The sequence below is a fragment of the Erythrolamprus reginae genome, chromosome 2 (genome assembly GCF_031021105.1).
Source record: "Erythrolamprus reginae isolate rEryReg1 chromosome 2, rEryReg1.hap1, whole genome shotgun sequence".
Classification (NCBI taxonomy): Eukaryota; Metazoa; Chordata; class Lepidosauria; order Squamata; family Dipsadidae; genus Erythrolamprus; species Erythrolamprus reginae.
Genome location: NC_091951.1, coordinates 183,026,794 through 183,042,956, shown reverse-complemented (window position 1 = coordinate 183,042,956; position 16,163 = coordinate 183,026,794). Strand labels below are relative to the sequence as shown.

The following is a 16,163-nucleotide window of genomic DNA, read 5'->3' as shown; positions in this document are numbered from 1 at the left end:
GATGTCATTTACGGTGGGAGTGTTTTGTAACCGCTATTATCAGTTCAGCTGTTTAAATCTCTCCAGGCTCAAGGTTGACTCAGCCTTCCATCCTTCTGAGGTGGGTAAAGTGAGAACCCAGATTGCTGGGGCCAATAAGCTGACTGTAAACCGCTTAGAGAGGGCTGTAAAAGCCCTATGGAAAGGTATATACTGTAAGTCTAAGTGCTATTGCTATTATCTTAAATAAATAAAAAATCCTGTCCATAGGCTTCTGACAGGGTGTGGGAGAAAAGGGTTATGCTATTTTATAGCTGGGATTTTCAAGTTCTGGGAGAAACAATTTCTTCTTCTTATCCCCATAGGTGTCCATTAAAAAAAATACTGATGGATTAGAAATAGCATTTACCAACCAAACCATTGAGTGTGACCGGCTTTCCTTTTCATTTGTTAGAATTAAAACAAGTGTTTAAAACAGGAATTAAAAGCATGGAGAGGTGTCAGCCCTCAGACGAAGCAGCAGACAAGTTGGGGGCTAGCAATAGTTTTTAGCCTAGTCCTCAGAGTATCTGATCCCTCTTATATTGGACCTCTGTATCAGTGGTGGGATTCACAATTGTTTTACTACCGGTTCGGTGGGCAGGGCTTGGTGGGCGTGGTATGGCTTGGTGGGCGTAGCTTTGTGGGTGATGCAGGGGAAGGATACTGTAAAATCTCCATTCCCTCCCCACTCTGGGGGAAGGTTACTGCAAAATCCCCATTTCCTTCCGATCAGCTGAGACTTGGGAGGCAGAGAATAGATGGAGGCGGGCCCAGTCAGAGGTGGTATTTACCAGTTCTCTGAATTACTCAAAATTTCTGCTACTGGTTCTCTAGAATTGGTCAGAACCTGCTTTGGACAGAATTGGTCAGAACCAGAACATTCCACCAGTCTCCTGTCTCTTCTGTATGAGAACTCAACGCTTCTGAATCCCACTTCTGCTCCCCATGTCTTCATTTGCCTAAAGTCTAAAACTCTGATGCATAAGGCTCCCAAGAAAACAAAAATTGGCTAGATAATGCACTGTTTTCTTTTCCTGGAATGTTGAAGATGACGGAAGTGATTGTTTACAAAAATTGTGTATGTAAAGAGTTTCATTTCAATATTCCATTCTCTCTAAATGGCTTTCACCACATTCTTGTTTTGTCACTGTTTTTCCTGATCACAACTGTCACTTTGGGCAAGTCTGCAGATTAGAGCAGATCATGACGTGAAGTTTGTCCCAGTCAATCACAAGATGATGAATGGTATGCTTGAATGCATTCAAGAATGGAGGTTGAGAAACAGACCAGAACACAGTGAACTATCTTGACCCAGAGAAAGTTGTCCTCTTCCTTAAATGTGATTGCTACTTGAAGAAAAGGTAGCAAGTTCCTTTTTTATTTGGTCTTAAATAAATCTTGCTAGAAAGATTTTTTATATAAAGAAGCTTCATTCATGTCATCCTCCATTTACAATTGTTGCCTATCAGTGCAACAAGCTAAGCTTTACCATTGTGATCTATGCAGATCTTTTTTACCATCTCTATAGAAAACAACACACACACACACACACAAAAAGCAACAACAACAACCCCTTATTTCAACATGGTAATTCTAAAAAGCGATAACTATTCGAAATCTGATTGAGGGGAATGTAAGCTTCCGTCATCTACGCAAGGCCCAATAATGTACAAATGAGATATTATCAGTTATATCAAAATGTATAACATTCCATTCATACATTCATCTTAAATATTAACAGAAGCAAAAATGGGGAAAGTAATATTGCCTGCATGCTTGAATTATGCAGGCCCAAAGTTAATTTAGTGATGCTTTTTAATTAGTCTCACTATAAGAAAACAACGTAGCTCCTTAATTACACATACATACCCACAGAAAGATGCACAAAGATAGAAATAGTAGAGATTTGTCCCATTAGCTTGAATGAGAAGGCCACCAGTAGAATTCTGCAGGTACACAAGTCCATAAGGAGATTCTAACCTCGTACAAGAGGCAGAATAACTGAATGGTTAGAAAGATAACCCTGTTCAAGAGGTGGGTTCTTGCTGGTTCGGACTGGTTCGATAGAACTGGTAGCGGGAATTTTGTCTTTGCCAAACCAGCAGTGATGACCGGTTGGCCACACCACTGAACTGGTTCTCAAGGTGGGGCCATAGGCGCCACCATCTTGGTTTTCAGCACTGTGTATGTACACGCACCCATGCAACATGGACATGCAGTGCGTGTGCACATGCACACCAACACAGCACGAGAGGAAGTGAACCAGTGGTGAGGTAAGTTAGAACCCACCCTTGCCCTGTTTGCTGTGATGGTGAAGGAGAGTTTTGCAACCATTTCAAGAAGAAACCTCCAGGGCAATGATGGGCTCCTACAAACACAGTCAGGTATGCAGTACCGGTAGGTGCCTGCTGATGACATAGAAACATAGAAACATAGAAACATAGAAACATAGAAGTCTGACGGCAGAAAAAGACCTCAAGGTCCATCTAGTCTGCCCTTATACTATTTTCTGTATTTTATCTTAGGATGGATATATGTTTATCCCAGGCATGTTTAAATTCAGTTACTGTGGACATCACTTCCTGGGGCCATCATCTCTTTAAAAAAAATTAATTTTTTTTGATTATTTTCCTTTCCCCCCCCTTCTGGGCTCTGGATATTTTATTCCCTATCGCAGTAAATGAGGTTGAATGTTTATAATTTTAGGAGAGCTGTGCGTGGGTGGGTGGGTGTACATATACATACAGTTTATATAGTAGATAATGTATATTTTTGTGTGCCTGTGTGTGCCTGTGTGTGCCTGTGTGCAAATACACATAGAGTTAAATAGTATATTTTGGATATTTCAGTAATAGTAGATAGGTAGGTAGATAGATAGATAGATAGATAGATAGATAGATAGATAGATAGATAGATAGTAAATAGAGAGAGAAGGAGAGGCCAGGCATCCTAATTCTAACCCAAACCCTTAACACAAGTGATGTCAAGTTGGCATCTTTAAGCCAGTCACATGACCTTTAAACCACCCCCATACACATGACCTTTAAACCACCACCCCAGTCACATGACTGTCAAGCGACTACCACCTGGTCACATGGCCAGCAAGCTACACCCATAAAATAAGCCACGCCCACAGTGGGGTAGTAAAAGATTTTGCAGGCCTTCACTGCTCCAAGGCCACAAATGAACGACTCCTACCTTTGGGAGCACTTTAGGGAGTGATTAGAATTTGCTTCCCTATGTTTTCCAGCCACAAGGCTACCTATCATTATGCTCACTTGGTTCTTTTCCTTCACCCAGAAACATTTCTATTTTGGATAATGCGTTGGAGATAAAGTCCTTACGTGTGTGTCCAATCACACTTGACCAATAAGGAATTCTTCTTCTCAACCTTCTTTCTTTCAGCAGTCATTTGGATGTTTCTGTCCTCATATAGATTATATTAAATTATGTCATATTAGGTTGACCCCAAATCTCTGTTTCTTTCTCTGCAGGTGCCATGGCTCCAGGTCATTTATGCTATTCTGGGTGCAGTTGTATTTACAATGGTAAGTCAGCATTGCTTATGTTGCCTAGGTTCAAGCAGAGTCCTGTCAATGCATATGGGTTGTAATAGGAGGGGCAGCAAAGGGTGAAAGTGAGCTTGGTGATAATGCATAGTGGTGGGAGTTACATCATGGACATGGACGAGGGAGTTCTGTTTTGGGTCACTTGTCAAGTAGATTAAAAAAAAAATTGTGAAGCCCGTTTTAATGTACACGTTACCCCTCCAAAATGAAGATGGGAGATTAATCTGTTGATGCTGTCAGGGAGGCTCTGACAACTTGAAATATGTGGCTTAGGGGCATTTTATATACCTAGGGCTGAAGATTTATGGAGATTCTCAGTCATCCAGGTCATGATTGTCCCAAAGGTGCTTTTTCAAAAGGCTTCCTTTGGTTTTTTTCCCCTTGAAGACATTTCATTTCTCGCCCAAGAAGCTTCTTCAGTTCTTCAATCCTTTAAGCCAGCAACTTTTGTAAGCTTCTTAAACCCAACCTCTGAGATATTCTTTCCCCCTAGGCTTTTACAATTTATGTATGGTATGTTTGTATGTATGATTGGTTTTAAAATAAGTTGTTTTAGTATTGGATTGTCGCATGTTGTTTTACCACTGTTGTTAGCCGCCCCGAGTCTACAGAGAGGGGCGGCATACAAATCCAATAAAAATAAATCAATAAATCAATAAATCAATAAATCAATAAATCAATAAATCAATAAATCAATAAATCAATAAATCAATAAATCAATAAATCAATAAATCAATAAATCAATAAATCAATAAATCAATAAATCAACTTAAAGAAAGAAAGTCCAGTTTGGAAAAGCACCTTTGGGATTTAAGGCTGAAGTCTGTCCGTATCTGGATTAAAGTAGTGAGATCTGCGTGTCCCTTTTATGATATTACAATAATCTTACAGAAATTAGGTAAAATATTTTCACCATTCCTCAACTGCCTTAAAGCGGAAGAGGAAGTCCTTCGACAATGCCATTCTTCAGTTTAAAGAATCTAAAGCAGAGTAAGGCATTCTGAAACAAGCAGGCCAAGAACAGCTAAAGCAATATAGGCTACAATGTGCCATAGACATAAAAGGATTGTGGAAAGTACATATACTGTGTCAATGATCAGTTACAATCAAGTTGGTCCCAAAAGACGAATCTATGGTGGAAAGGATGCTCAGCCTAATTTTATCTCCATGAAAACCAAATCTCCTCTCCTAATCATGTTGGATTGTTTGGATTTCTGCACACAATGCAAGATAACCAGAAATGTGGACTATTTTCAGGTCGATGGATGAATGGTCTCAATAAAGTCATCAACTTTTTTTTTTAAAGGCACGTGCTAGAAGCTTGTAGGCCACATACATGAATTGAAGGGATGGATAACATGTACATTCATGGGAGAAGAAAGGTTGTGTATACTTTGCCCCTTTCCTATTCTGAGTTTTGCCATGATGAGAGAATGCAACATAGTCAAAGACCAAAGAACAAGGCAGTGAGGCAGTGAAAACGTTGTAAGCTGGCCTCACATTAGATCCTCTTCCATGTACCATTTCCCTGTCCACTTGTTGTGGTTGGCTCTGGCCCAGCTCCTGCCCCAAGGAATGTGGAGATGGATGCAGGGGAAACATCAACATATCATAGGCCTGTTTTATTACCGACAGAGTCAGGTAGTGCAGTTTCCTCGGACAAAGAAGAAGGTGGGGGTGACTTGGAAGAGGGGGGGCTTGGCACACAACCCAGGAAGCCAATCTCAATTATCTTCGGTCGATTCGGATGAGGAAGTGTTAGACCCATGCATGCGCAGAATTATGCATCGAAGAGACCAATTGAAGAAATATTACAGGAGATAAGAGAGGCCACCTGTGTTTGGCTGGGGCTCCAGCAATTAGAGCTGCTGCTATAAGTAGCAGCGTGCTGGCTTGGCCATTGTGGAAGATTATCTGATTGTTGTTCTTCAGGACCGTGCCTTGCTGTTTCCGGACGTTGTTGATTTTTCACGACTTTGAAACCAAAGCAGAGCAAAGTGTGTGTGTTTCACTTCGTGAAAGAAGGAGGGCTGTGACGTTCCTTCACAGCTGCTAGCTAAGTACTTAAGGACTGATTAAGGGGATTGTACAGACTACCAGGTTGTTTTGGGACGAGTGCTCTTTGCAATACAAAAAGGGTGCTTTGTTTCTTTTGAATTTTTGTGATGAAGAACATTGTTTTTGAACTTTCAAGTGTGTGTGTGTCTGAAATTTGTACCCTTGAATTTTCGGGACACTCATACCATAGAGCCCAGCAGAACACCACTAGGATATTCTAAGGACAGATTCATCCTGCTGGATCAGCAGTGTTTTCAGCTCAACAATTGGCAGCCCTATTTCTTTGTTCAGTAATCCATCTGATGGGAATGGACCTCCTTATTTGAGATACATGCCTTCTGGGTGCTAGAACATTTCTCTTATTTTGTCAGGGTTTTTGTCAGGGTTCTTGAAAAATCTTCCTGTGGATTTCTCTGGATACTTCTCTGAGCTACTGAAAAGTTGTTGTTTTTTGTTTGGTCCCAGCCCACCTTCAGTTTCCGTTTGTCTTCTCTGCTCCTGATTCTGGACCTTTGAATGTGGTTCTTACGCAAATACCCAGCGATAGGAGAGATATACACATATCAACTAAATGGGCCAGTGCCTTAAGCCAACAAGGTTATCTTGACTATTCATGTAATCCTGTTAACAATACTGGAATAAACCTGCTTACTAGTTCCAATTACAGAAAGGATGTTGTCCTTGCTTTCTGATCATGTCACTTTGCACCTTTGATAACCTAGGACAGTAATGGCGAACTTTTCGGGTGCCAAGAGAGCATGCAGGTGCACTATGGTGTATGTGTGAGTGGCCACACCCATAATTCAATGCCTGGGGAGGGTGAAAACAGCTTTCCCCACCCACCAGAGGCTCTCTGGAGGTTGGAAATGGCCTGTTTCCCAACTTCTAGTGGGCCTAGTAGATTTGTGTTTCACCCTTCCCAGTCTCCATAGGCTTCCCTGGAGCCTGGGGAGAGTAAAAACATCCCTCCCCACTCCCCTGGAGGCACTCTGGAAGCAAAAAACACCCTCCCAGAGCCTCTGTGCAAACCAAAAATCAGTTAGCTAGCACACACATGCACCTTGGAGTTGATAATAATAATAATAATAATAATAATAATAATAATAATTATTATTATTATTATTATTATTATTATTATTATTAGATTTGTATGCCGCCCTTCTCCGCCCCTCTCCGCAAATAACCTTGGAGTTGAGCTAAGGCAAAGGCTCATGTGCCAGCAGATATGGCTCTCCATGCCACCCATACCATAGGTTTGCCATCACTGACCTAGGATTACTCATAGCACCAAACCACAAATATGAATGGCAAGTCCTGCCAAGCTTCTTTAATGACGATTCTAGGAAACAATCATGAAGTAAATGAAAGGAAGGAGGATGGGGGAACTGAGATACTCTTTCCCCCTAGGCCTTTACAATTTTATGCATGGTATGTCTGTATGTATGTTTGGTTTTATAATAAGGGGTTTTAACTGTTTTAATATTGGATTGTTATATGCTGTTTTTACTACTGTTGTTAGCCACCCTGAGTCTACGGAGAGGGGTGACATACAAATCCAATAAATAAATAAAATAAATAAATAATAATAATAACAACAACAACAAAACAACAGCAACAATAACAATAACTGAGTCCAGTAGGAGAAAGGCGGCCTTTAAATTTAAGTAATAAATTTCAGATGATGATGATGATGATGATGATATAATAATAATAATAATAATAATAATAATAATAATAATAATAATTTATTAGAATTGTATGCCGCCCCTCTCCGTTCCTCTTCACAAATAATTAGCTTGAGGCTTTTCTGGGTTGGTGTTGGAATGATATTAAAATACAATTTGGACTTAAGGCTGCCTTATACAGCAGTGGGTTGCTCCTGGTTTGGACCGGTTCTTAGAACTTGTAGCACCTGCAGCAGGAGGCTCCGCCCACCTGCTAGGGATGCTTCTGCACATGCACAAAACTTCTGTGGATCTGCAAAAGTGTTGCACAGATGCGCAAGCACACATGCGAACTGGTGGCAAAATATTCTACAACCCACCACTGGCCTCATACATTATCTGGGATTAAGCAGCAACAAGGGGAAAACAGTATAAACAATTGCTCAGACATGTTTTTGCAACAGTTGGTATTGTGGTTAAGGCACCAGATTGGAAACTGGGCGACTCTGAATTTTAATCCTACTTTCTAGTCCTACCTTAGTCACAGAAGTGACCTTGGGCCAATTCCTCTGTCTAAACTCAGGCAGGCAGATAAAGACAAACTACTCCCAAAATCTTGCCAAGAAAACTCAGAGATGACAAGCCAGACAATTGCTAGGAGTCAAAGTTGACTTAAAGAGACCATTAAAAAAAAAAAAAAAGAACGTTCAGTGGGAAAAAGCAGGTGTCTGAAATTTAAATCATCTAAGTTTAATATAGAAACATAGAAGTCTGACGGCAGAAAAAGACCTCATGGTCCATCTAGTCTGCCCTTATACTATTTTCTGTATTTTAGCTTAGGATGGATATATGTTTATCCCAGGCATGTTTAAATTCAGTTACTGTGGATTTATCTACCACGTCTGCTGGAAGTTTGTTCCAAGGATCTACTACTCTTTCAGTAAAATAATATTTTCTCATGTTGCTTTTGATCTTTCCCCCAACTAACTTCAGATTGTGTCCCCTTGTTCTTGTGTTCACTTTCCTATTAAAAACACTTCCCTCCTGGACCTTATTTAACCCTTTAATATATTTAAATGTTTCGATCATGTCCCCCCTTTTCCTTCTGTCCTTCAGACTATACAGATTGAGTTCATTAAGTCTTTTTTGATACGTTTTATGCTTAAGACCTTCCACCATTCTTGTAATATGATTAATACCACTTCATTTGTAGTTGTAGAACTAGCAGCGCCATTTCATGAAGCATGTTGGGATGTGACAACAATGCAAAGAATATAACCCCTGGATTCATTTCTAGCTTGAATTTTAATTTAGCCTAGACAAATCTTCAGGAGCCAACTTTATGCCACTTATGCAAACAACTGGAAAAGAAAAAGAGACTTTCATATCTTCTACCCAATAAGCTTATTGAAGGAAAAGTAGAACAGCATTAGAATTCCCTAGCTATGATCCCCCCAAAAAGTTAGGATGTAAATCTAATGATTAGCCTACCCATTTTTTTTATTTTAATATTTATATTTTGACCTGCCAATAAATATGCATCAGTTATAGTGCATGGTTTGATTTTATTTAACATAATTTTTGCACCTAGCCATTATGGTTTGTTTTGACAAAGCACAATAAAACTAAGCCTAGGCTAGGAAAATCAGGACATATCTACTGGATTGGATGATTCCTTTTCTTATATTTCTGCTCTGTCGTTGAACACACTGGAGCTCCAGTTGGCCAATGGCTGGAGAAGATCCTCAATTTGTAATCCAAGCCAAGGGAACCTCCATAGCAAAGAGCAGAGTTGGGGAGGAGAAGCTGAATGTTCACGGAATAGCGGCACTTCCAAGAGAAGTATCAGGGAATATCCATGCACGGGATTATAGGGACAAAGCCCTACATGGCTTTGGGCCAGACTACCTCCGGAACCGCCTGCTACCGCACGAATCCCAGCGACCGATAAGATCCCACAGAGTTGGCCTTCTCCAGGTCCCGTCGACTAAACAATGTCGTTTGGCGGGCCCCAGGGGAAGAGCCTTCTCTGTGGCGGCCCCGGCCCTCTGGAACCAACTCCCCCCCCGGAGATTAGAATTGCCCCACCCTCCCTGTCTTTTGTAAACTACTCAAGACCTTATACCGCCAGGCATGGGGGAGTTGAGATATTCCTTCCCCCTAGGCCATTACAAGTTATGCATGGTATGTCTGTGTATGTTTGGTTTTATAATAAGGGTTTTTAGTTGTTTTATTATTGGATTGTCACATGCTGTTTTTATCATTGTTGTTAGCCGCCCCGAGTCTACGGAGAGGGGCGGCATACAAATCCAATAAATAAATTATAATTATAATTATTATTATTATTAGAAACATAGAAGACTGACGGCAGAAAAAGACCTCATGGTCCATCTAGTCTGCCCTTATACTATTTTCTGTATTTTATCTTACAATGGATATATGTTTATCCCAGGCATGTTTAAATTCAGTTACTGTGGATTTATCAACCACGTCTGCTGGATGTTTGTTCCAAGCATCTACTACTCTTTCAGTAAAATAATATTTTCTCATGTTGCTTTTGATCTTTCCCCCAACTAACTTCAGATTGTGTCCCCTTGTTCTTGTGTTCACTTTCCTATTAAAAACACTTCCCTCCTGAACACTATTTACCATTTAACATATTTAAATGTTTCAATCATGTCCCCCCTTTTCCTTCTGTCTTCCAGACTATACAGATTGAGTTCATTAAGTCTTTCCTGATACGTTTTATACTTAAGACCTTCCACCATTCTTGTAGCCCGTCTATTATTATTATTATTATTATTATTATTATTATTATTATTATTATTATTATTATTATTATTATTATTATAGGTTTTGCACACATTTCCCCCCCCATATACCTCTGCCAATTCTTTTATTCTTACTTAAATAATGGGATTTGGGAGTAGGGATTCCAATTTTCTCCATCCAACGCCTTGGACACCAAAACTCTGCATTTTAATGACTGCCTGCATTTGGTTTGCTTTCTCCTTAGTTCCTGGCCTTTGATACCCAGCTCCTGATGGGGAACCGTCGCTACGCCATGAGTCCAGAGGAATACATCTTTGGAGCCCTCAACATATACCTGGACATCATCTACATATTTTCTTTCCTCCTGCAGATTTTTGGAAGCACTCGAGACTGAGCAGTCGAGGCTGAGGCTGATAAAACAGAAATATATTTAGAGAGAGAGAGAGAGTCAGAGAGATTTATAATAATACAGCAAGCATGAAAGGAGAGAAGTAACATCTCAGTCCTTTAGTGAGCTTCACTGTGTCAAGTGAGCATTTGCTCACCTGCTGGTTTACTTGAGCTCCCGATGCAGCCATGTTGTATGTGTGTGTGCACATGCACACATGCGTGTGTATATTTGTATACACACGCTCTTAGGGTAAACTGGTATATATGCTAGATTTTCCCTTGCTTTCATAACTGCTTTCAAAATGTATATTAAAATTAGTGTAGCAATAGCAGAAAGAGCATTGAGGAGGGAAAAAATACTATTTATTTTAACTTAAAACTGAACAAATGAAGAAATGACATAGTCAGAACTTTACGTTTGCTATATCCAAAATGAGCAGGATGTAAAAACATTTATGTGAAGTTCATTTTGTATTATGTGAATTGTTCCAAATTTCAGAGTTCGGGCACACTCCTAGTCTGTATATTGTTTCTACTTATATCTGCCCCCACAAAGTAGAAATTTATATAGATAGATATTTTTTCAGCCGACTGAATAACGAGATTTTATTTGCTGAAATTTCTTGGTATTCTTTAGGGCAGTGTTTCCCAACCTTGGCAACTTGGAGATATTTGGACTCCAACTCCCAGAATTCCCCAGCCAGCATTTGCTGGCTGGGGAATTCTGGGAGTTGAAGTCCAAATATCTCCAAGTTGCCAAGGTTGGGAAACACTGCTTTAGGGGTCTTCATTTTGGCTGGACCATTGAGGCACTCCAGTGATGGGTTGCTCCCAGTTTAGACTGGGTCTTAGAACCAATAGTGCTGGTGGCAGGAGGCTTTGCCCACCTGCCTGGAACACTTCTGCGCATGCACAGAAACATTGTGCATGAATGCAAGGATGTGCACTAACTTGGTAGTAAAGGGTTTTAGAACCCTCTATTGAGGCACGGCCGCTGAAATAATTTTATCTGGCTTACCCATTTAATTTGGCAATTTCTAGTTGAGGATATCTTTTTTTTTTTTAAGGGTCAGTTATTTTGCATATTTTTGTTTCGGGCCTAATTCCAGACAGGCCCAAAATAGGCAGGTAAAAGTGAACCTCATAAAAATGATCTTTATGGTCTTGCTTAACCAAGGAGAATGTTGGAGCTGTTTATGTTTTTAATAGGAAAGTGAACACAAGAACAAGGGGACACAATCTGAAGTTAGTTGGGGGAAAGATCAAAAGCAATATGAGAAAATATTATTTTACTGAAAGAGTAGTAGACCCTTGAAACAAACTTCCAGCAGACGTGGTTGGTAAATCCACAGTAACTGAATTTAAACATGCCTGGGATAAACATAGATCCATCCTAAGATAAAATACAGAAAATAGTATAAGGGCAGATTAGATGGACCATGAGGTCTTTTTCTGCCGTCAGTTTTCTATGTTTCTATGTTCTGGTTCCAATCACTGGTAGAGTCACTGTTTGCTTTCCTTGCACATGTGTTTCTACTATATCACGTCTTCCACTTGTCCTTACTCTACTCCCACCCAATTGTAGGTTCCTTGGGACAGTGGTGGTAGTGCAGAGGGGATCTTTTCAGCAGCTTATCACTCATCTTATGCTCAGAAGATGACAAGGCAATTAGCAAATATCAACCATCGTTGATTTGAGCACATTCTTATTATTCCGTTATTTTGTGAGTGGGTATTGAGTGGGCTTTATAGAAGGAGGAGTGCACCTTATGGTGGTTTTTATAAATATTGTACATAATTAAACCTACAGAGGATTTCTGAAAAGGATTTACCCATTCCCTGCATGATTCTCCGACAATTTTGCACACTCCCCATAATAACCCTTTAGATAGAAGATGAAGGGATGTAGAGGGCAACCTTACTTCTCCTATAAGACTTTTTGTAACCCTGATCACTTTTACTCATTAAACAGTATCTTGCTACTTGTCCTGTGCAATGGTCCAGAGCTGCTTTTTCTACTTTTGGGTAATCATCCAGGCCTTAAAACATAACTTGCAAGTTGTCACTTGAAGTGATCCTACTATATTTGCTTAGAGATGATGAATGATTGTGGCAGCAGCAAACAGCCTTTTCTAGAATTTAAGACTGTAAATATATATATATCCCCCGTGCAATGGCATCATGTGTCAAAAACACTGTTCTCCTTCTTGGAAGTGCTTTCTAAAAAAAAAAAAAAGGTAAAATAGTGAGAGATGGCTTAGAATTTTTGCTTTTTTAATAAAAGACACAAACCTGGCTTTGTTGACATATTTTGGCACTATAGTTCAGATGGCTCATCAATGGGTAAGAACACTACTAAAATTGAAAGTAAACAGTCTGCAGGAGGTGGAGGGGTGACAGTGAACGGCTGCAAAAATTGTTACTACCACACTGTGGGTGTGGCTTATTTTGTGGGTGTGGTTTACTGGCCATGTGACCAGGTAGGAGTGGTTTGATGATCATGTGACCGGAGGGTAGCTTAAAGGGCATGTGAGTCACTCACATCAATGGTTTGTATTAGGGTGCCTGGCTTCTCCTCGCCTCAAAGAGATACAATTTCCCTATTAATGAACACCCAAAATATACTATTTAATTCTATGTATATATGCCATATGTGTACATGCATATTACACACAGGCACACAAAATATACATTATCTACTATATAAAATGTATGTGTATGTACACATGCCCGCACGCACAACTCTTCTAAAATTATACACATTCACCCTCATTTACTGCGATAGGAAAAACATACCCAGAGCCATAGTTCCCTCTAAGCTGAGCAGTGAGCAATCGCTCACTTAAAAATCATCATCAACTCAGAGTTTTCCAAACCCTGCCCAGAAGCCGAGAGGGAGAGTGAGAGGGAAGGAGAGAGAGAGGAAGAGAGGAAGAGAGAGAAACAGATAGAAAAAAGAGAGGAAGGAAAAGAGAAAGAAAAAGAATGGGAGTAAGGAAGAGAGAAAGAAAATCAAAATATAGTTTGAAACTAGCTCAACTATTTAAGTGGCATTTTGATATTGATAAGAGTTGCCCTATTATGAGCTCACTGTTATAGACACACAGTACAGTATTTTATTTTGAAATTCTCTGAGGCAAAACAGGGTGGGTTTTTTATTTGTTTGTTTGTTTGTTTGTTTATTTATTTATTTTTATATATATATATATTTATTATTTCTGTGCTGCCCGCTCAGACACTATACTTTTCCGCCCCCCCCCCAAAAAAAAAATTAGAGGGAACATTGCCCAGAGCCCAGAAGGGAAAAAAAGAAAAAAAAATCAATTTCTTTCTACCAGTACTGCATACCTGACTGCACCCGTAGTAGCCCATCACTTGGTAGTGGCTAGGGAATGGACTCCCTGTACAGCCTGCTATGAGTTATTCCACTCATCTTCCAAATATTTTCTGGTTAAATGACAAGGCTGATACTTGTCTTTGATTTGGGTGGATGTTTCAGGAAGCAGCCTTTCCCAATTTGGAGCCTTTGAGTTGTGTTTATCTAGACCAGGGGTTGGCAATCTTAAACACCCAGAGTCATTTGGAGCCATAGAAAAGAAAACACCGGGAGCCACAAAACCCTTTTGGCATCTAAAATGAAAATAACACTGCATATATCCAGGGTTTTTTTTTTTTACCTTTATGCAATGTATTAAAAAATTATAGTGTGTTGCATTTATGAAATCAATGACCTGCTACAGCAAAAACACATTTTTATTTCTGCATGCTGAACTATGAAAAATAAGATGGGCCAAAAAGCTCAATAAATCACATGCCGGCAGGTGTTGCACATTGGCAGTCGTGACGCATATTTTGAATGACAGGGAGCCACAGTATAGGGATGAAAGAGCCACACATGGCTCCACAGCCGCAGGTTGCAGACCCCTGGTCTAGACTCCTATTCTCCCCAGCAAGACAGATGGGCATTGGTGTCCCATGAATCTGAAGAACATCAGGTACAATAAGATTATCTTGAATGATTTTATAACAATGATACTGAGCGATCCTCAGTGGGCTGAGATAACAAAGAGAACCCCAAGGTAGAGAAAGAGCTGAATTCAGGTCTCTTTTACCACCTGGATCTGCAGACAGATTCACTGTATAGGATGATGCGGTGCCTATTTCATGATTGGCTCACTAGTGTTCTGTCGGGCTCTCTGGTAGAATCCTCCCAAAAATTCACAGGTACAAATTTCAGACACACACACGTTTGAAAATTCAAAACAATGTTCTTTATACGGAAAATGCAAATAAACGAAGCACTCTTTTTGTATTGCAAAGAGCACTGGTCTCCAAACAAATTGGTAATTTGTACAAGTCCCTTATCCGTTCTGTGATACTTAGCTTGCAGCTGTGAGGCAATTCACAGTCCTTCTTTCACAAAGTGAAACACATTTTGCTCTGGGTTAGTTTCAAAGCGAGGAAAAATCAGCACACAAAGGTCAAAGTCAGCAAAGCAGACACGAAACACAAAGATCAGATAATCCTCCACAATGGCCAAACCCACAGGCTGCTATTTATAGCAGCCTCACTAATTACCACAGCCCCACCCAACCACAGGTGGCCTCATTTTCTTTGATAATAATCTCTCAGTTGTTGTTGCCTATGCATCGCTCTCCGCATGTGTGGCTGTATCATTAACTCTTGTTCTGAATCCAAGGAGGAGCTAGATAATTGATCTTCTGAGCTGTCTGCCACACTCTCCTCCTCCCTGTCACTCATGTCTTCTTGGTCAGAGGAGCCTTCATCGTCAGATTCCACCGGGGGCAAAACAGGCCTGCAGCATGTGGATGTCACCCCCACATCCACAGTCCTTGGGGCAGGAGCAGGGCCAGAGCTAACCACAACAAGTAGCTTGTGCTTTTTATTTCCGAACATCCTCCTTAGCCTCCGAGGATCTCTGCACACGGGGCAGAACTCACCAGCAGCCTGTCATCCAATCAGTCAGAATACCAGCTCAACTTTCCCAGCGTTTGTAGCATATTGTGTTCCCAGGTTGCTCAGTTATTCGAGCAGTACATTCTGTCCCGGGTTAATCTATGCCTTTGGTTGCACTGCTTGAGTGCATCAGGTCCTGGTTGCAGACACATTAAGGTGCTTCAGCTACCCCCCCCCCCTCCCTTGCACAACTTGCAAGGCTGATTTCAAGACTGGAATGAACTCGTGTTTGTAGCCTCCATCAGAGCTCTCCATGCCAAGTAAGGGAGTGTGCCAAGGCTCCCTGCTCTAGAAAAAAAAATATTCCCTGGTATTTAGGTGGCATGACCTGGAAACTCCGGAAGCTACACATGGGGTGCGGTGGGGGGGGGAGATACCATAGGTGAAGTCAGCAATTAGCTATCCCAAATTTCAGAAGCTAACAAAAGAAAAGAGATAAATGTTGGCTGTGAGGTGTCAGTTGGATTGAAGAGACGAAGGTCTTGTCTTAAAAGAGCCTTTACCAAAAAAATAATGTAATTGTGACCAGGAGTCTTTAGAAAAGAGAGATTTGGGGAGAGGAGTGGGGGGAAGCAGGGGATGAGTTAAGAGGACTTTTATAGCTGACCAGAGGGCAATCTCAGTTTGGAAGGGTAGGGAGATGACTCGCTTTACGTGCCACCTCCAACCTCTGTATGTCTCCAGGCTACAGTCCAAATGAACTCAAGAGTAT

At 40.6% G+C, this 16,163-nt stretch overlaps 1 protein-coding gene across 1 annotated transcript in view; it reads left to right on the top strand.

The window, feature by feature from the left end:
• The window catches only part of FAIM2 (Fas apoptotic inhibitory molecule 2), a 53,223-nt gene extending 42,104 nt beyond the window's left edge, over positions 1-11,119 (top strand). The window contains exons 11-12 of the mRNA XM_070736030.1: positions 3,516-3,569; positions 10,329-11,119. Coding sequence (XP_070592131.1) covers positions 3,516-3,569; positions 10,329-10,478 — 204 coding nt within the window. The 3' untranslated portion in view covers positions 10,479-11,119. The remainder of the gene's footprint in view (positions 1-3,515; positions 3,570-10,328) is intronic.
• Positions 11,120-16,163: the final 5,044 nt, after the last annotated feature.